Below are 20,791 nucleotides of genomic sequence, written 5' to 3' on the forward strand. Positions count from 1 at the left end.
TGCTTCCCCTCTGAGTGTGAAATTCCCTCTCTCATGGGGGGGTGGGGGATTGCATGATTGGGAGTGTTTTAAATTGCAGATAATTAAAGCAAAACTACTATGTAAACAAGTGTCAGGGTAGCAATTCTGGAAAAGATAGATAGTGGAAAATCTGTAATAACTCCCCTGAAGAATGTGGGATACCAAGGCTGAGAAAGGAGGCCATCACACACATTCCCCCTTATATTTGCTTTGGTCTCCCTGACTTCTGGAGTTCTCTGGACAATCTAGACCCATTCCCTTTTCACTTTAGTAGCTACTTCTCAAGTTTGTAAGGAGCCCAAACTTTTTTATGTAAAAGTTTTTTTAAATGTAATAGATCAGTAGTTTGTCACCATTAGCTCATCTAACAAGCTACTCTTCCTCTTCACTGCTGTAAACATTGAACTCGCTCTTAGCATTTACACAAGTCATTCAGTTTAATTTCTAATTGAGCCTGAGTTAGTTTTGTAACTAAAGCCAGACTCCAGTCAGTGTAAACATACTAAAAGTGAGGGGCCAAATTCTGCCCTGTGATACCAAGGAATAGCTAGACTATCTGCAATGGAATAATTCCAGCTCTAGAGTAGTGCTAGAAAGGTTTGAGACCATTCTGTCTTGCATGTAGAGTATAAGCTAACTACGGTACAATTCCTGGCTTTGGCAGCTGGTGCTGCAACTTCAGTGATGTGGAATTCCTTTGTCAGGACTCTTATGTGCACAGACTGTACAGTACTACCTAACGTGGCGTTTTCTAATCGTTAATTATGCCTCCTGCTATTTGGAACTGAATAATTTGCAAGCAGAAGAGGTGGTTGGAAAGGTACCTTCTGCTGAGGAGCTTTTGGAAACAGGCCTATTGCTGGAATTTGTTTTCTAAAGGAGGAAAAAAATTACTACTCTTCAGCAATGTGGGCCTATGTTTGAGACACACTGAGCACCTGCAGCTCCCACTGAAGACTACTGAACAGGTGTTTGCTGTACTAGCCATCTGGGTAGAGATGAGGCTTACTAGCTGTAGAGGATCCTTCATTTCTTCACTGTTCCCCTCAGTGAAATGAGTGACAAATTTTGGTAACATGCTTCATCATGACAAACTGGCAATTTAAGTGGCTAAAATACCTTTGCAATAAAACAATGTCTTTTCTGCTACCAACTCTGAGCCTAAGAGACATTGTTTTCCAATGTCCAGGGTTTACAGTAGCCTCTCTCTCAAAAAAAAGCACCATAACAGTAGCTGCACTTTACAAGGCCCTTCTAATAGCAATCACAGCAGCTCGCTTCTCAAATACAAAAAGAGAGTAGTTTCAGCACCTTGTTTTCATTAAGTATACACACTGCATAAGAATTCCCCAAACCAGACTATAAGATGAAATGAAGATTTATTAGTTGAAAAATATAAAAGATTTAGCAAACAATGTACCATTTTGAGTCTAGTTTAATATAAATTTCTGCAAGGAGCCATCCCCCACACCTCCGCTGTCTGCCACCCTCAGCATGATGAAAACCCAGGTCAGCATATATGACTTATAAAACACATCAGCCATTTGTTTCATTTTTAAACTAGTGTCTCATAGAAGGAAAAGGTTTTTGGGGTTTTTTTGCTTCCTGTGCAGCAGAATGTAAATTAAAGTTTATTTTTCACGTTTGGAGGATTTAAAAAAAAAAAAAAAAGCAGGATTCTACATCGCCCGATTCTTAGTTTTGCAAATGTAAAGTGCAATCTACATCTGGTGGTAGGATGAAGAGAAAATTCACATCTAGGTAGGGACAATTTTCCTAGCGATCCAAACTGGAATAACATTTCTCAGTTTGACAGAGGTCACAAAATGGTCATAGCTCAGGCTCACATATAGCACTGTTATGAGCAGGTGACAACCTTCTTACATCAGCTCGTGATGTGGCTCATTGATATCCTTTTGAAGTCAATGTGGGGGTATTTTTGTTTTTTCACACAATCAAAAAAAAAAACAACCTTCCCACACCGTTCTTACACTATTTAATAGTTAAAGCAGTCACTAATATTTTCTGTGCTGATGAAAGACATACTTTATTAAGATGCTGTATTATATATATGCATCAGAATTCTATAAATATAGAAAACCACCAGCACTGCACCAGTATCAGCATATTCCCCAAAGGTCAGCTGCCAGGAAAAAGTAGTTTTAGGAATGACAGAAGGCAGGAAAGCTGGTATGAGCACTGTTGGGAGGTCTGGGCCGAGCTATCCCTACTGATTCAGCTGCTCTCACTCACCAGTCCAATAGACTATACAGACCAGTTGTTGAATAGTTACAATTTAGTTTTGGAAGCCTGCCTTAGTTTTTCATCTTTGGAATCTGGGTTCAAATCCTGATGATTTAAGTCACAAATGAAGCATGATCTCTTCCTAATCTCCATTTATGCACCTTGTGAACTATTTGGCATGCTTCTCTAAGACTCTTTGTGCAAGAACTAGAATAGCAGGGATTTTACAAGATCAGGATTAAGCTACATGGCAGAAACATGTGGGGAAGCTGCTTCTCACAGTACCTGGTGCACCAAGTCTGCATTGAGGTCTGCAGAATCAGTAGCTCACTTTCCCTAGATTATGTTTTTAAATAAACTATGGAAAACATAGGAATTTTTAAAAGCTGGTTTACATTCCTGGCTTTAAGGCAATTCTTAATGGTCATCCCTACAGCATGCTATTACTGGGATTCTGAGCAGAAAGTGCACAGTGAAGGGATGTGACGGCATACATGTAAGTGGAATGCAGACTGCTCAGTTTCCTCACTACAGATTGGATGGCCTTTCCTCATGTTAAGTTCTTAACATTGTGCCTGAGCAAATGACAGGAGTCACAAGTTGGGTTGTTTATTCACCCCCCTCTTTTTTGGAGGAGAAATGGGGAGAAGACAAAAGGGAGTTTTGAATATTCATGTTAGAATCAGTTCCTCCTAGATTCACAGAAACCTTGTTTACACAAACCACAATTCTAGATTTGTACAACTTCCACTTAGCAGGTAAGTAATTTTCCACCAAAACCTGGCCTTATTATGTAAGAGAGAGAGATTTGAATGTAATATTTATTTGGTGACTTTACAGGTGATAAGTCATTTACAAAAAAAAATTACAGACAAATGCATCTTTCAGTGCAGTTTCAACTATCTGAAGAGCAGGCAACAGTCCGTGATGTGGAATGCTAGTATTAGGCAGCACATGCTTTTTTTCCCCTTAATCTTTTGGAGGAAGAGAAGGAGGAGGAAAAATAACTGTCCGTTGTAGATAAGGCCATGCAAATAAAAACCCTGCTGGAGAACAGGATACGGTCACGTTGATGAGTAGTTTCTGAGGATTTGGCATGTTTTTGTTTCCGATTAATAGAAATACAGATTGAAAATTTCATAAGCAGCCCAGTGCTCTTCTTTAATGCCATGTCCTTTGACACTGCGTGTGTCTTCAACCATCTTTCATTCCACACCAATACCACTGGTTCAGAAGCAAATGACTTCCTGAATCGTGTAAATGGAAGGATTAAGCAAGTATGTCTCCAGGTCCTCCTCCACCCCATTATTCAGAGCAATTGCTGGGAGGGAAGGGGAAAGACAGGGAGGCTGAGGTAAAAAAAATACAGCTTGCCCCCATTAGATGCCAGAGCTAACAGTTAGTTTTGCACTTGCTTAGCTCATTCCTTTAAGTGACATAGATTAGAAAGTCACCATAGATTTGCATATATTTTGGGGGTGGAGATAAGACCCAAAACTAAAGGTATGAAATTTGATGAGATGCAAGATAAACGTCTGCAAGATATTAAGAGCTCCCTACATCCCATGAAGCTAGTGGGAGGCAATCCTGGACTGACTTTGGTTCCAAAGAGTAATGAGCAGCATCTACAGTCCCCTTTACAATTTCTAGCCATAGGAAGACTTCGTTTATACTAGTGTTTTAAGAAAAAGTCAATCAGAAAGAACGTGCTGTTCACTGAACAATTGTGTTATTTGTACAGAATATTTGTCATTTTAGCAAATATGGGCTCTAAGTAACAAGAAAATTAAGATTCCAAATCCATTATTGGGCAGTTCAGACAGCTTTGTTCATTTTCTCATCCAACCCTCTCATGGGTATTTACAAACACTTGGCTAGAACAAGGATGTATGCATTTCTTGAGTTGAAATTTAAACACCATATTATCTGTTACATCTAGGCCAAAAGTCTAAACTGTCCCAAGTTTGAACTCAGACGCGACCGTACCTTGGCAGTTCCAGTCTCAGCAGAACATTCAGTTTCTTGAAAAATTCTCAGAAGCACGGGGAGACTTTTTAACAATTTCCACTGGCATTAGAGTGAGGACAACTGTAGAAGGAAAGGGCATTTTCCTTTTCAGCATAACCTACGCTTTATGTGGAAAGCTTTTTTAAATAGCTCTCAAATATAGTACACAAGTGCATTTTGGGGAGAGGGAAAGGACTACCAAAGTAACCTCTTCATAGCTGCCACAGGACTATTTCTAAGTAGTTATGCAGAGGGTGGAAGAGGTTGTAAGGGAAGATTGTGCATGCTTGGATGTATTTACAGGGTTTGTCTTCACATCTATTGGCTTTTAAAAAATCCCTACAATTAAATAGTTTTGTAAATTAAGTTTTGTTTTTGCAAAACTAAAGTCAACCCATAGAAATTAATTGCATATAAAAGAAACCTATTTTACAGCACCATTAACAACTATAAAATCAACAGGAAAACATGCTGTAAAATTCTATTTTGATAAAGCAAAAATCGACCACATCATCATCATCACCCAAAAATTAAAGTTTTTATTTGCATGGCCAAAATATCCTTTGTTCCCTTGCAACTTTGTTTTATTTCCCTTAACAGCTGGTAAGGTTTCCACTGCATAGGGAACAAGTCGCAGCACAGCATACTTCCTTCAACAGCCACTCCCACAACACCTAAACATTTAACAGATGTAACAAATGACAACACCACAAACGGGAAAAAACTAAGTTCCACCATTCAACATCGTTTGCAACAGTGTCTTCAAGGCTAGGTTGAAGTGGGCAACTTTACTTTTAAAAGGTTATTCTCTCCCTCCCCCCCATTGTTTCTTTACAATGTTGGCGGTTTCAGTCCATATTTCTTTGCAACTTCTGTCTGGGCATAGGCAGCATCACAGAGTGAGTAGAGGTGGGCCATCTCCATTTCAGATTTGGCCAGGTTAATAGCTTTGTTGAACATTTCAATGGCTTTATCCAGATTGCCTCTGAAATAAACCAGATCATCAAATTAAGACACTAAGTAACATTTTACATTTCTATAGAACCTTTATTCCCAGAGAGTTTACCAACCCATAGGCATTGCAACCAGTGAAATGCAGCAGCAAGTTTGGTAACCAAAGGCAACACAGGGGAGGGAAGCACTTGTCTTACAGGTCATGTTTTGAAGTTTTCAGACAAAAACCTTCCATGATTGATGCAAGACAGCACAGATTTAACTAGCTTTGTTATTACTCAACTACATCATCTGGAGGAACAGCTTTCAGTGGACTCTATGACATGCCAAAAAGGGGGAAGTTTAGAGATGACACAGGCAACATGGGGATGCCAGGGAGAAGTTTTCAATCCGTGTTCTTGAGGAAATGGGCTCTATCGCCCATAAAAGCAAATGTATTGATCTTGTAATGAAGTAGCCTAGTAGTGGCCTTCTAGTCAAGATGGCAGCTCAAGTAATGCAGATTAATTATTCTGAACAAAACTGCTCACAAATTATTCCCTGCAAAAAAATACAACGGTCTGTTTTTTTGATGCCAGGTACATCGTGGACTTCATCAGAATCTACACTACCCAAAATACTTACTCCAACATGCTATTCTTTTGTCTTTACCAAGTCAGTTTGTGAAATTGGAAGAATTGCAAAAGGGGATACAAACTCAAATAGCTGGAGGAAGGGATAACAGGTAAAATACAGTAAGAGGTCCTAGCCAGTTGCCAGCTAACTATCCTTGTCCATGCTACAAGCAAAACTGTTTCACATTTTCCCAGCATAATGAATTTTCACAGGTGTAATACTAGTTGTTATAGATCACTTTCTATCAGTAGATCTCAAAGTACTACAAAGGAGGTCAGTATCATCATCCCCATTTTACAGATGGGGAAACTGAGGCACAGCCAGCCAGTGTGACTTGCCAATGTCACCCAGCAGGCCAATAGATCAGCTGGGACTAGAACATAGATCTCCTGACTCTCAAAGTGCCCTTACCACTAAGACACACTGATTCTTAGACAAGGCTTAAAAGGGAAGACAGAAAAAAACAGGGCAGAGGATGAGACTGATAGGCTTGGTCAGAGGGGAGACAAGGATTCTTTCCTGAAACTCAACCAAAGTGGTCCCATGAGTATCTGGCTTAGCTGCCAAGTTTATGAGTAGATATTCTGCAAGTGGTTTCAATCTGATTGTTCAGTTTTTAGTTAGAGTATTTTGGAAATTTCATGCAAATAGTCCCAGAGAGGTGAAACAACCCTCAACCTCTAAGAAGAGTTAGTCGGGGCCAGGGTGTCTGGAGCCTAGTCTGCTCAAACTCCTTGGGGAAAAGGGCATGGATTAAGGAGTCCTCTCCCATCAAGAGATATTACTTGCAGATCTGTGGTTTAACAGAAACACAGGGAATGCCTATTAGTCATGGATGTGAAATGAGTTTAAAGAGCAAAAAGGGCCATGTAGATGGGTATTTAGTTCACTAATCAGAACAGTCTTTTTTACTTTTCATAGGCTTAGGTGTGGATTTTTTGAAGGTCATACCAAGGGGTGTGGAGAGGTTATTTTTAAGAAACAACTTTCATCACCACATTACTACACCCTAATTGACACAATCCTATCACCTGAACTTCAGCTGATCTAGCTGCCCACCAAAAATTGTATAAAAGATGGCCCTTGTATTAACTTGCTCCTCCCACACTCGGCATGTAAGTGTTAAACGCTGAATCATGACTGGAAAGCAATTCCTTGAATCCAGTGTGTGAAACCTGCACTATGCCAATTACAGAAAAGAGGTTACTCCAGACACTATTCTTATCTCATTAGCACAAACTCCTGGTGAACTGGGGGAGTTTATGGGGCCACTAGATGGTGAAATGTCAGGGAGAAGGGAGGATTTTCCCCAAACGTTACACTAGGCAAGTCAGGACTCCTGGGTCCTGCCCCACAGCTTCCCATTGTTCAGAGCTACTCTCCAATACAAAGAAGTTTTCAAGAGTGGTGGAGAAACCTACTGGATTACTATAATTCCAAAGGTAACTTGACAGCTTTAGTCTCTGCAAATGAAAGTGTTATATTTTAAAAAGTTACCTTTGCACTTCAATCGTTCCCATAGTTTCATATGCAAAATCACATTTGTTATCAATTTCGATGGCCTTGCCTATGAGCTCCAAGCCTTTGTCTAGATCCTGTTTCCACTGAAGTTGAAGTAAACTGCAAAAAGACACAATTACAGACCAGACTTATTTCTATATATTCCATACATAGTCCTGCCTATCTTGGGGAAAGTGAATATCTCATATAAAAAACATAGTTAAGTTCCTTATGCAGGGTGGGTAATAATTTTCACTTCATATATGAAATGAAGACACTTTCAAAAGTCATTTAAATAACAGACTGTCAGCAGTTTAAGGACAACAAAGAGAAATTATCTCCTCTTCATGTGTATATAACTCTTTCCATTAGGAGGATCAACCACAAATTGTTTTTGTCGACATGAAAATTTGGAGTATAAAGCTCCAATTTAGAATGGTTATTGACTGCGTAAAGAAGTTTTAAGATTTGTAAACTAACATCCTTACACTGATATCAAGTAGATGTGCCTTTTGGAATGCATGTTAATGGAAAACATACTGAAATTTCAGTTCGATTTACATTTTAGTTGAAAAAAAGCAAATTATAATACTATTTTTCTAACTTTGAAATTACTCAAGTATTTTCAGGGGAAGAGCTATTAGTCTTGGGTTGAACTTTTAAGGCAAATATACGTAATCAGGCGATGAGGCCTGAAAACAGTGACTTATTCAGAAATGAAAACAGTCCCTTAATTGTAACAGAGACAATAGTGACTCAATAATACATACCCTTTATGAACATATGTAGTAGCATTGTCTGGCTCAAGGTCAATACATTTATCGTACATTTCATCAGCCTTACCAAATTGCTGCTGATCTGTTAATGCCTGCATGAGAAGAGATACTTTAAAAAAAAATGAATAACCAACACACAGAGCGAATCTAGAACTACTTAACACTGTGTCGGTGCCATTCGCTCCCAACTTGGATGTCTCATTACAGGTATGGGCAGGCAAATGCACAAGTTAATCACCATTGTTAATTTCCAAAAAATCACTATTTATGGTCTTTTGGTTCATCAGCCCTTTCAGAAACATGCTGTAGAGCTTTAACTGCACAGATTGGTGATCACAATGGGCGTAATGGCAGGTCCACAATGACCTGTTCTAATTATACTGCGTGTGAGGAACAATAAACCACTGAGCACGAGTCTCAGGTTGTGAGCTATACACCATCCTTAAGAATTCTTGTCTTCAGTAATTTCTGCTGCTGAAAACACACAAACATAATAGGCACTGTATTCTGGACCCCACCGGCATTACCCATCTGAAGTCAGAGTACCAGTGAATGCATTCAGATAACTTAAAGCCAACTGACTATTCATTCCAGTCATACTTTCTTACAATGGAAACCACATAAACAAGTGTACTTAACACAACTGTGCCAAATTCTATTTGCTTAGGGCACATTGTTTTTATATGAGTAAAATAGAATTAGTTTATAACAGAGTTAAGATCAAACACACCTGAGCATAGAGCGCATAACCTTCAGCACACCTTGGAAATATTTTAATGACATCCTCAAAGCCTTTCATAGCTGCTTGAACTTGTAAAGGATTATTTCCAGTATAGGCTTGGCGATACTATTAAAGAACAGAGTAAAAACATAAGAAAACAAAATAAGTAGCCAGGACAGGAAATCAGCCTCCTGAAAGAGAGAGAGAGTTAAATGAAATCTAATACCATTACAAAAAATTACACAAAGTGGTACGCGTGCCTACATTTTGCTAAGTCAGTGTCTGTAGGAGTTGGCCACACTTCCAACCATCCAGTGGCATGGACCTTGCGTAAGATGGGGAGGCATGGTAGTCACCAGCAGCCTCCCTCCCTCCCTCCAGAAGGTTTGGATCCCTTCCTACTCCCAATATGCCAGCTCTCCCCTTCAAAGTCTCTAATATGGGTGGAATATCCACTTGCTTGAAATAGATACTTTCCCTTTCTAGAAGACTGTCTTGTTTTTTCCAGTTGCATTAGTAAAGAACAGCTGTATTTGATGTGATTAATGAGAAAAAAATTGTATTGCTTTATTACGGGATGTTAATAAATGGCTACTTTTAAAAATATTGATATAATAAGATATGAGGTACTTGCCCAAATACAGAAAAATTGATAAGAATTGGCCAAATGAACAAATACTCCCAGGCTGACTAAAAAGTTTTCTGTATTAGTTCTTGAATTAGATGTCAAAGGATTGCAAGATATATTGATGCATGATTTTTCAATTCATTTAAAATGAAAATAGGAAACCAAAACATCAAAATAAACCTGGACAAGTTCAGTTAAAACAGCAAAAACACAGACACAAAAATTATAGGACAGCACTTACCAATGCAAAACATTTCTGTGCTTGTGCCAAGGCAGAATCTGGTCGTAATCGAATACATTCATCAAAGTCTTCCACCGCCTCTTCAACTTGGTCAAGAAGGATTTTCAGCTAAAGAGAGAGAATAAATCCTAATTCTGCGTTTAATCTGTGTTTTATATGCTTAAACAGGATTTCTATGTTGTACTAGTTAGTGATATGAAGAGGTTTTTTTGTTCAGTCTTACAACTGTAGCGTAAACTCTACATGATCTTCAGGAAAGTCCCTGGCACTGAATGTACCGAACAGCTGTCAAAGAATTGAACTTTGGCTTCATTCACAATTGTTCAAATATAAGCATACAGCCTATAGGTCTGCACCTCCTTTTTCTGATTTCTGATGCTGGTTATCTGCATTAATCCTTTGGCACAGATTTTGTGGGTTTTCATGTTACACATGCTCTCTGCTTTGTTTTCCAAAGCCACTTGACTTTGCTTCATTTGATACTAATGGATTATCTGGAGGTTAACAATATAATCTTAGTTCTCTAAACTTGTGTTTTAAAATATCTTCTAGCACAAAATTAACCAAGTTCAAATTCTTCCTTTTCATTCGCCAGGCATTTATTTTATGTTTCCTAAGTTAAGTTATGCAGAAGTTTCATTCCTCTCATAAGTAATAAAGAGCTGGGTTTCTTGTTTAGCATGATCAAGGTAAGCAATGCTAAATTATTTCAACAGTTCAGATCCACATTCTGTATTAAACAAACAAAATGCGATCTAACTCGTGAACAGAACCATTTAGTCTTAGTGAGTTTTGCCTATGTAGTTAACTATTACCATATACGTATGCACTTATTCCCTTCTATTTCTAGTGGATTTAATGTTATGGTGTAAGCTTATTGTCAGAATTCACAGTTTTTGCCATGCACTATATCAAGTGTGTATAACAATTTATTAATCTTTGTTCTGTATTTTTCCTTTAGTTCAAGCTAATCAAATATTTAAACTTAAAAAATTAGGTAAAACTCTGCGCAATACAGCTCTTACCTGTCCTCTGTGGTGGTAAACATCTGCATTCTGAGGATCAATATCAGCAGCCATGTTAAAATCTTGAGTGGACAGCATAGGCTGTTGCTGCTGCATATACATACTACCTCGTTTGATCAGGGCATTAGCACGGAGCTATAAAAAAGTTCAAACATTTTTATTTTTAAATATTAGATGTTGGTCTTAAGATTTTTAGTTACAATAATGTTAACGGACAACTTTTCATTTCATTGGTCACTCCCATGACAAAACATAAATTTGTTTTTCATTCATTCTAAGCAGTAGTAAATTGTGCTACATAAAGTTTAAAAGCATTAATACAATTACGTGCAAGGGTTATTTCATACCAAGTCAACCCATGCTTCCTCCTTGACTTAATTTACTTCTTTGGCCTGGTCTACACTACGCCTTTAATTCGGATTTAGTGGCTTTAATTCGAATTAACTCTGGAACCGTCCACACAACGAAGCCATTTAATTCGAATTAAAGAGCCCTTTAATTCGATTTCTGTACTCCTCCTCGACGAGAGGAGTAGCGTCAAAATCGGTATTGTTAATCCGAATTAAGGTTAGTGTGGCCGCAATTCGATGTTATTGGCAATTAGATGTTATTGGCTACCCACAATGCAACGCTCTGGAAATCGATGCTACTACGGTAGCTTGGACGCACACCACCGAATTAATGGTGCCTAGTGTGGCCGAATACATTCAAATTTATAAAATCGGTTTCCTAAATTCGAATTATATAAATTCGGATTAATCCTGTAGTGTAGACATACCCTTTCTGATATATGTCTTGTAAGTGTAAGGGACATATCTACCAAAAACAGCAGCCATTTTCATAGCAGTTTAGTGTGCAAAAACCAATTGAGCTACTGTCTTACTTATGAATTAAGTTGTTCACACCTAACAAGTACCTTACCTTACTGACTTCAAATCCTATCTGTTCTCTAATTTTTATCATTCAGCCCAGGCAAACCCTTCTTGTTTCTTCTTTATTTTCTAAATGGAGATTCTGTCCCTTAGTCATTCTGCATAGGATATTAGGGATTTACCAATCTGAGCTTACTATTCTAAGGTCACTTTTTTTCTTCTCATATGTAAACGGGTCGACAATTAGGAGGTGATTTAAAAATCATGTCAATTATTTTTCTGTATTTATATTTTAATGTCTCCTACAGTTTACAAAGAAACTAAGATAACCACCAATACAGATAAGATGTAGCAGTGAACATGATCCCATGATCTGCTTTTAGTTAGAGAGAGCCCAACACGACCATTTCATAAGTTATTCCACCTGTGGTATGAACACATGGTAGACATGTGAAGAAAAAGACCTTTCCATACTACTGTAAAGCTAATTGATACTTAGCTTTCTTGGGTAATGTCTACACTCCACACCACTGGCAGTGGCAAGTAGTGTACCTGGAGCTACAGGCTGCAGTGAAAAGCAAGCTGCATCCATATGTGGCAGTGTGTAGCTACAGGTCAGTGAAAGGTTCTGGCAGAGGGGAGGCAATGGGGAAAGCTTCAGCAGCTCTCCACTGCCAGAGCCTTTCATTGCAGTAGGGAAGGGCTCCAGCAACGGGGAGCATGCAGAGCCTTTCTCCGCTGCCAGAGTCTTTACCTGCAGTGGGGAAGAGATTCAGCAGCAGGACAATACACTGCTAAAAGTAGCAGTGCAGACGGGGAGGCCCGGCTTGGGCGAGTAGAGAGCTGTGTAAGAGTATGTAGTCTGGTATATCCCCACACCCTTCAGCCGTGTCTTTACTCTACTTGCCTAAGCCAGGCCTCACCTTGAACACTGCTGTTTATACCTGTGCTTGGAAGGCTACCTGAATATTAATCTACAAGCTGCCGAAAAAAGCGTGCAGTGTAGACATACTCTTAAGCATGCCAATCACATTGCAATGAAAATATCCACCCACTGATAATAAGCACACTAGGAATAATTAGGCAAAGTGGTGAAAAAAAGTAGGGCTGTCAAACGATTAAAAAAATTAATCGCAATTCATTGCACGATTTAAAATATTAATAGCGATGAATCGTGCTGTTAAACAATAACAGAATACCATTTATTTAAATATTTTTGGATGTTTTCCACATTTTCAAATGTATTGATTTCAATTACAACACAGAATACAAAGTGCACAGTGCTCATTTTGTATTTATTTTTTATTACAAATATTTGCACTGTAAAAAACAAAAAAACAAAACATTTTCAATTCCCCTCATACAAGTACTGTAGTGCAATCTCTTTATCATGAAAGCTGAACTTAACAAGTGTATAATTATTCACAAAAAATAACTGTATTCAAAATTAAAACAATGTAAAATTTTAGAGCCTACAAGTCCACTCAGTCCTACTTCTTGTTCAGCCAATCGCTCAGACAAACAAGTTTGTTTACATGTGGAGGAGATAATGCTGCCCGCTTCTTGTTTACAATGAAAGTGAGAACAGGTGTTTGCACAGCACTGTTGTAGCTGGCGTTGCAAGGTATTTACGTGTCAGGTGAGCTAAAGATTCATATGTCCCTTCATGCTTCAACCACCATTCCAGGAGACATGCGTCCATACTGACGATGGGTTCTACTCAATAACTATCCAAAGCAGTGCAGACCAACGCATGTTCATTTTCATCATCTGAGTCAGATGCCACCAGCAGAAGGCTGATTTTCTTTTTTAGTGGTTTGGATTCTGTAGTTTCCGCATGGGACTGTTGCTCTTTTAAGACTTCTGAAAGCATGCTCCACACCTCGTCCCTCTCAGATTTTGGAAGGAACTTCAGATTCTTAAACCTTGGGTCGAGTACTGCAGCTATCTTTAGAAATCTCACATTGGTATCTTCTTTGCGTTTTGTCAAATCTGCAGTGAAAGTGTTCTTAAAACGAACAACATTTGATGGGTCATCATCTGAGACTGTTATAACATGAAATATATGGCAGAATGTGGTAAAACACAGAGCAGGAGACATACAACTCTCCCCCAAGGAGTCCAGTCACAAATGTAATTAACACATTTTTTAACGAGGGTCATCAGCAAGGAAGCATGTCCTCTAGAACGGTGGCTGAAGTATGAAGGGGCATATGAATGTTTAGCATATCTGGCACGTAAATACCTTGCAATGCCGGCTACAAAAGTGCCATGCGAACGCCTGTTCTCACTTTCAGGTGTCACTGTAAATAAGAAGCGTGTACCATTATCTCCCATAAATGTACACAAACTTGTTTGTCTTAGCGATTGGCTGAGAAAGAAGTAGAACTGAGTCGATTTGTAGGCTCGAAAGTTTTACACCGTTTTGTTTCTGAGTGCAGTTATATAACCAAAAAAAAAAATCTACATTTATAAGTTGCACTTTCACAATAAAGAGGTTGCACTACAGTATTTCTCTGAGGTGAATTGAAAAATACTATTTCTTTTGTTTATCATGTTTACAGTGCAAATATTTGTAATCAAAAATAATAATATAAAGTGAGCATTGTACACTTTATATTGTGTTGTAATTGAAATCAATATATTTGAAAATGTAGGAAAACAGCCAAAAATATTTAATAAATTTCAATTGGTATTCTATTGTTTAACAGTGCAATTAAAACTACGATTAATCGCAATTAATTTTTTAATCATGATTAATTTTTGGAGTTAATCGCATGAGTTAACTGCGTTTAATCGACAGCCCTAGAAAAAAGCTAAACATCTTCCATTAAATTGCCAGGGAATTTGAAAATATTGAACTGTTTTGCAAGCATTCACACTTTTTCTGTAGAATCCATGCAAAGTAAAATCTGACTGTTTTAAGATTTCTTACCTTTACATTAGCATCTTCCATACTGATGACCTGATCTAGATCAGGTTTGGCAGCATTTGCATTGCCAATAAGCAGATAGAAAGTGGCTCGCAGCAGCAAAGCTTCTGCCATATATTTGCCTTTAACGTCAATTTCTTTTGTGCTCTCGCTGATGATTTTATCATAGTTTTCTTCTTCCATATACTGCTTTGCCTTTAAATATCCAGAGCTGCAAATTAAGTGTAGAACAGTTAAAATACATAAAAAAAAATTTCAATGTGAATGTTTCACTAGGAATTCAGATTTCTTGATCACAATAGATAGCAAGTTTGCTACACTATCACTTCTAACAATTAGAGATATTGGCACCGCGAGTAAAGTTACAAACATGCTTAAAAGGTTTCCTGGATGAGGGCCATTGTAAACAAATTAGTTTGGAGGAAAATGCGCAAGTTACATCTGTGGGGGAAAGAGAATCCATTCCAGCCCTCAAAATCCACTTCTTTCGAAATGATAAGTTTGGCAGGGGATGATCTTTGGTCAAGGAACAACTGTCCTTAAACTAGGACTCTGTTTGGCCCTAGTGCTATTATGAAGTCTTCTGCTTACGTCATCAGGGCAATCATAACCTCTGCCTGAAACCGGGGAGAGTAGGCAGGGGATATAGATCAGGAAATAAAATATTAACAGTAGTGCTTTTTAACTTTAACATTTTTATAACCTCAGCTAAATTAACACATCAATTTTTATATTTTGAAGAGGATTTGGTGGAAAAAATCATACTTTAAACAGTGGTGTCTGCTCAACTGTGTGCCTTTGAATCAAAACATTTTCACAGAAGTAAAAAAAATCCATTAACTAGTTTCCCCCAACTTGCTCTAGGAAGCTCATAATGCTGCTTGCAATAGTTTCCTTATTGAGGGTGAAGACGTGATCCAACAATAACTCTAATGCAAAACAGTAAAGTACGCAAGCACCCCTCATTACATTCAATATGCAAAATAGGAGTACTTAGCATTTGTTTTTCTTGGTAAACAAGCATTTCATTTAGGTACATTTTAGATATTACCATTCTGAACAATATCAAATGGTGTTTATTAACTTGTTAAAAACTTTAGGTTTTTCGGCCTCCACTGTTTTAGTTCAAAGCTGCTGCTGCTATGAAAGGTGCTAGTTTGTACAGCACACTCTTCCCCATCTCCTCCCCCCAGCATTATTACAGACAGCACCAAAGGAAGGAAGGGAAACGCTCCTCCAATCCAGAGTCTCCCTTCCTCCAACAGCATTGTTGCAGCTATCCACTTCCTCCCATCCACCAAACCTTACTGCAGCTCTGTTGATGTTCAGTGTCCCTTCTCACTGAACCAGCTACCCACACCATTACTGCTGTTCCCTACGCAAATAAAATGCTAAGAGAGCTAGTATTTAGGGGGGAGTCAAAGCTACTCTAAGTCTGGAACTAATATGTCAGATCTAATAAAAATTTCATTTTTCTTTTAAAAAGTTCCTATTTTGTAGGTACATTTATTATTATAAAATTTCCTACCCTGACACTACATTATATAATGTATATAATATACATATAAAATAAAACAGTGCAGAGTTTCTGAGGCTGCGACAAGTTTTACCAACAATCCCCATACTCACTTTTCTTTAACTTCTGAGGCCTCCCCTTCCTTGTCCTTATCTTCATCAGATTTCTCACCCTTAAGCAGAGTTTGGGAGATTATGTCATCTGTGAAAGAGCTGAAGTAAGATTTGATGAACTGTGGAGAGGGCATCAAAGGTTCACGGTTCTGAAATGGGACAGAAAATGTAACGTTCATGTATTAAATACTGAGATCAGGTGGTAAATGAAGATGTGGATGGGTTTTACTAGTGAAAAAAATCCATTCTTGACTATTCCATTCCTTTTGAGGGTGAAAGAATATATTTTTGCACTGAGTATTTCTTGTGAGCCTGGATCAGTACTCACATACTATAACACTCTGCCTTAAAAAGGCAGACGCATTTTCCCATCAAAAGGGAAAATGAAAGCGAAGATTAAATGAAGGAAGAAACAGGATATTTTCTCATAAGGTAGGAAACGGGGAATCCCTTTAACCCTGCTTGCTCTTAACACATTTGGGTAGACATACATCTCCTCCTTGTCCCTCCCACAAGAGAAGTTTGTTGATCCCTATGATGGAGGCTCTCTCTTGCTAGAGAACATACTCAGCCTAGCGCTCTGCTCAGACGTAGCTCATTTTACCTTTGATCTGACAATTACCAGGGATGGGCTCCTCTGTATGGCAATACATAGTATCTTGTTCAAAGTGAGGGTAATACATAAGGGTTACAATTCATCCCTTCCTGATATAACAATTCCAATGCACTTGCCTTAATTTTCCAAGTCCTAATTAGCTTCCAAGGCCTGGTCTACACTACGACTTTAATTCGGATTTAGCTGCTTTAATTCGAATTAACGCTTGACCCGTCCACACAACGAAGCCTTTTAATTCGAATTAAAGAGCCCTTTAATTCGATTTCTGTACTCCTCCTCGACGAGAGGAGTAGCGTCAAAATCGGTATTGTTAATCCGAATTAAGGTTAGTGTGGCCGCAATTCGATGTTATTGGCAATTAGATGTTATTGGCTACCCACAATGCAACGCTCTGGAAATCGATGCTACTACGGTAGCTTGGACGCACACCACCGAATTAATGGTGCCTAGTGTGGCCGAATACATTCGAATTTATAAAATCGGTTTCCTAAATTCGAATTATATAAATTCGGATTAATCCTGTAGTGTAGACATACCCCAAGATAGCTTTGTCCATTTCAGACAGCTCTGAACTAAGCCTGATAACCCTGTTCAAGATTATTCACTTACACATTATTTATTATCTTGGCTTCCCAGTCACAGAAACTCTTGGAAAATCTGAACCTTTAACCAAAATAAATTGTAGACATGTGTCTTTCATCCAGTGTTCAACACTGAAACACACCACAAAATATGCAATCTGACTTAGATGTGTCTTCACTCCTCTACCTAGGCCCTCTACCCCATCTCCCAGACTCCCTTGCTCCTGGCTACAGGCATGGTTCCACAATCACAGTTTGTACACCTCTACCTCGATATAACGCTGTCCTCGGGAGCCAAAAACTCTTACCGCCTTATACGTGAAACCACGTTATATCGAACTTGCTTTGATCCGCCGGAGTGCGCAGCCCCGCCCCCCGGAGCACTGCTTTACCGCGTTATATCCGAATTCGTGTTATATCAGGGTAGAGGTGTATCTAAACATCTCACAACCATTACTATAATAATGAATACGGTGATACTCACAATACCCTTCTGAGATATTACCACCCCCAATTTACAGATGGGGAAGAGAAGCCAAGAATAAGTGACAGACTAGCCCAAGGTCATGCAGGTAATCTGCGATAGATCTGAGAACCAATCCCAGATCTCGTGAGACAGAGTCCAGAACCTTAATAATAAAGCCATACTTCCTACTGCATCCCTTTTCCTCATGCTGCTCCATCTCAGTTTTTAAACAAACTATCATTTCTTTATACTTTATAACCAAAAACTCTTCCTTGACCCATCTCTTTCTGCTTATTTTGCCCTGGCAGCATGGAAAGATTTCAGTTTCTAACTTTCTATGTTTATTAAAAAAAATTAAAAAAAAAAAAAGAACGTGTACAAAACACCTTGCCAATGCCCTTTTACTTTTTAAGTCCATTATTACATCGAGAACAGAACAATTGATCACAACCACTCTTCATCTTTCCAATTACCGTTGACTGCCTTGCCTAACTTGACAAGCACCATAATTAAACTGATAGCCTGCCATCTAACTGCACATTTGGTTGATAGAACAGCAGCAGAGAAATAGCCTTTGGTGACACTTACTGACAGCCCCTAAAGTAGTTCCCATTATACCTTAATTCTATTAAAGCCCCGATTAAGACTGCACACCAGCTTAGTCAGGGGTGTCGCCTGTGCATAATGATAAATTAGGCTGAATTGTACGGGTTACTGTCTGAGATGAAACCAAACTGTTTTGCTCAAATCCACAATGTGTAAAACGATGTATTCTAGAAGTTAAAAAGCATCCATTCCCCCTTTCTTACAGGTTGTTGTTTTTTTGTTTTTTTAATAAAAGGTGGTAACAGAGCTCAGTGGAGAACAGCATCAGTAAAACAGCAGCTCAGGATGACAGAGTGCTTATCTCAATTTTAGTATTTTAGTTGGTTAAAACAGTAGCTAATTAATAATCATTGACAAAGAATCTGAACCATCATCAGTGCTTTTGTAATTCAAGCAATGTATCAGATGGAAGCAGAACCTTTAAATTTGTATTACAGTCATACCTTATATTTCTCTTTGGCCTTTTCTTTTCCAAGGAGTTTAAGAACTTTATCAGCTAACAACATGCTTTGCTGGTTTTGGAAACCTTCTAAAATACAGACCGCAGTGACATCTGGGAAAAACAACACAAAGGCAGGATTGTTAGTAATTACAAATGCAGTGGTCTTTAAAGTGCTACACAAACAGCTATCGTAATGAGTCATTACCAAGGAAACAAAATCACCCATTCGCAGGCTGAAAGTCTTCACATGAAGTTTGCTACGTTCTCCAGAATATCAAGTTGTTTTTAAAAGACATGAGGCTACGTCTCCTTGTTGCAAAGAACTTTAATGAAGATGGATGTAAGTAATTTTGTTGTATCTACAGCCAAACAGTCTCAAACCAATATATCTAGAGGTCTGAACTTCCATTGTTTGTATGAACACTTTGAAACTTATCTGGGAAAGTAATCCGCTATGTTCACAGAAACAAGCGCTAACATGGAATTCCTGTTTGGTGACTAGGTCTCTTATTGCTCTCTAAGATCTCTAATTTTCTACGTTTTCAAGTTCCTATCCTTTCCTGCCCTGTATCCTGCACCTTCCCATCTGATCAGTGTTCTTTACAAGCTCCAACTCAAACTGCACAGCCTTCATCTATGCCTGGGGAAGAGGGCAAGTTTAAAAGGAAATCCCACCACTGTGCTACCTCCTTGCTAGTGTTAAGTCCACGTTGTATCCACTTCCATCCATGCATGATACTTCCTCAACACTAAGGGTAGTGTGACAAAAGAATCATTGTTCTAATGCTGCCCTGCAGACAGGTTAATACACCTGCATGGACCCATACAGTCACAAGGACTAACTGGACATAAAATTATCTTTTCCCACAGTTCCTCAAGAGATGGGAGATAAATTGAGGTGACAATTTTTTTTTAAAAAACCCTCAATATATGCATGCAATACTGACCAGGTTTTCCCATATTACTATACTTCTACTCAAGTGCTCCCTCACTTTTTTTTTTTTTTTGGGGGGGGGGGGAACAGTGAAATATTGGAAAGATGCCTACCACAAACCAGCACAAGTCTGGAATATCATTCCCATTGACTCAGCACTCAAGGTTATTAATTTGCAATGAATAGGACTTCTATTTCCAATGTAGGGGTCAATTTGACTCCTGTAGTAAAAACCAAGCTTTCCATCCTTGCCTTTCTCAGGGCTTGTCTATACTATTGTGTAAGTCGACCTAAGTTACGCTACTCCAGTTACATGTCTACACTGCGCTGCGCTCTCCTGTCAACTTCCCTTACTCTTCTCGTAGTGGTACGTTACCAGAGTCAATCAGAGAGCGCTCTGCAATCAATTTAGCAGGGAAGATGCACTAAATCGACACCTGCTGCATCGACTGCCACAGCGCCAATCTACTGGTAACTGTAGACCGGGCCTCACTGTAGTTTCTGTAATCCTGCATGGTTACAAGGAAAGCGTCCTCTACTAACCCATTATTTTTATAGTTATTCCTAAGTAATAGAAAGGCATCTCGCTCAGTAAAGAAAGCAACAAACAACTAAAGGTCCTTTTTTCCTCAGCTTAAGGAGCCTCTAATGAAACCAACTGATGATTTCCTTTCTACACCCACCAAGTAATTTATAGCATTGTTTTTCATCCCCAATTTGGGGATGAACATCAGTATGATTGAGAACAATTTCATTTTTCATGAACACACATCAGTAGGAATGAAGTGCAGACGTGACCTAAGCAATTGTGTTAAAGGGACAACTTGAAATATTGTCAATTAGTGAAAAGATAGTTTCAGGAAATACATTTCAACAGACTTGCCAACTTACATTGTGGTTTGATTAAATGGCATGGAGGAAGACAATTAACACTGTATTCTCACTTAAAAGATGATAGCAGACTTGCCCCTCATTTGAAAC

At 38.6% G+C, this 20,791-nt stretch overlaps 1 protein-coding gene across 1 annotated transcript in view; it reads right to left on the reverse strand.

Annotated features, from left to right (window-relative positions):
* Positions 1-3,081: 3,081 nt before the first annotated feature.
* TOMM70 (translocase of outer mitochondrial membrane 70) overlaps positions 3,082-20,791 on the reverse strand; it is a 31,101-nt gene continuing 13,391 nt past the window's right edge. The window contains exons 4-12 of the mRNA XM_065408209.1: positions 18,878-18,987; positions 16,166-16,314; positions 14,540-14,747; positions 10,733-10,867; positions 9,708-9,815; positions 8,848-8,964; positions 8,112-8,209; positions 7,339-7,461; positions 3,082-5,257 (exon numbers count right to left, since the gene is read on the reverse strand). Of these exons, the coding sequence (XP_065264281.1) occupies positions 5,104-5,257; positions 7,339-7,461; positions 8,112-8,209; positions 8,848-8,964; positions 9,708-9,815; positions 10,733-10,867; positions 14,540-14,747; positions 16,166-16,314; positions 18,878-18,987 (1,202 nt within the window). The 3' untranslated portion in view covers positions 3,082-5,103. The remainder of the gene's footprint in view (positions 5,258-7,338; positions 7,462-8,111; positions 8,210-8,847; positions 8,965-9,707; positions 9,816-10,732; positions 10,868-14,539; positions 14,748-16,165; positions 16,315-18,877; positions 18,988-20,791) is intronic.

The sequence above is a fragment of the Emys orbicularis genome, chromosome 1 (assembly GCF_028017835.1).
Source record: "Emys orbicularis isolate rEmyOrb1 chromosome 1, rEmyOrb1.hap1, whole genome shotgun sequence".
NCBI classification, from domain to species: Eukaryota; Metazoa; Chordata; order Testudines; family Emydidae; genus Emys; species Emys orbicularis.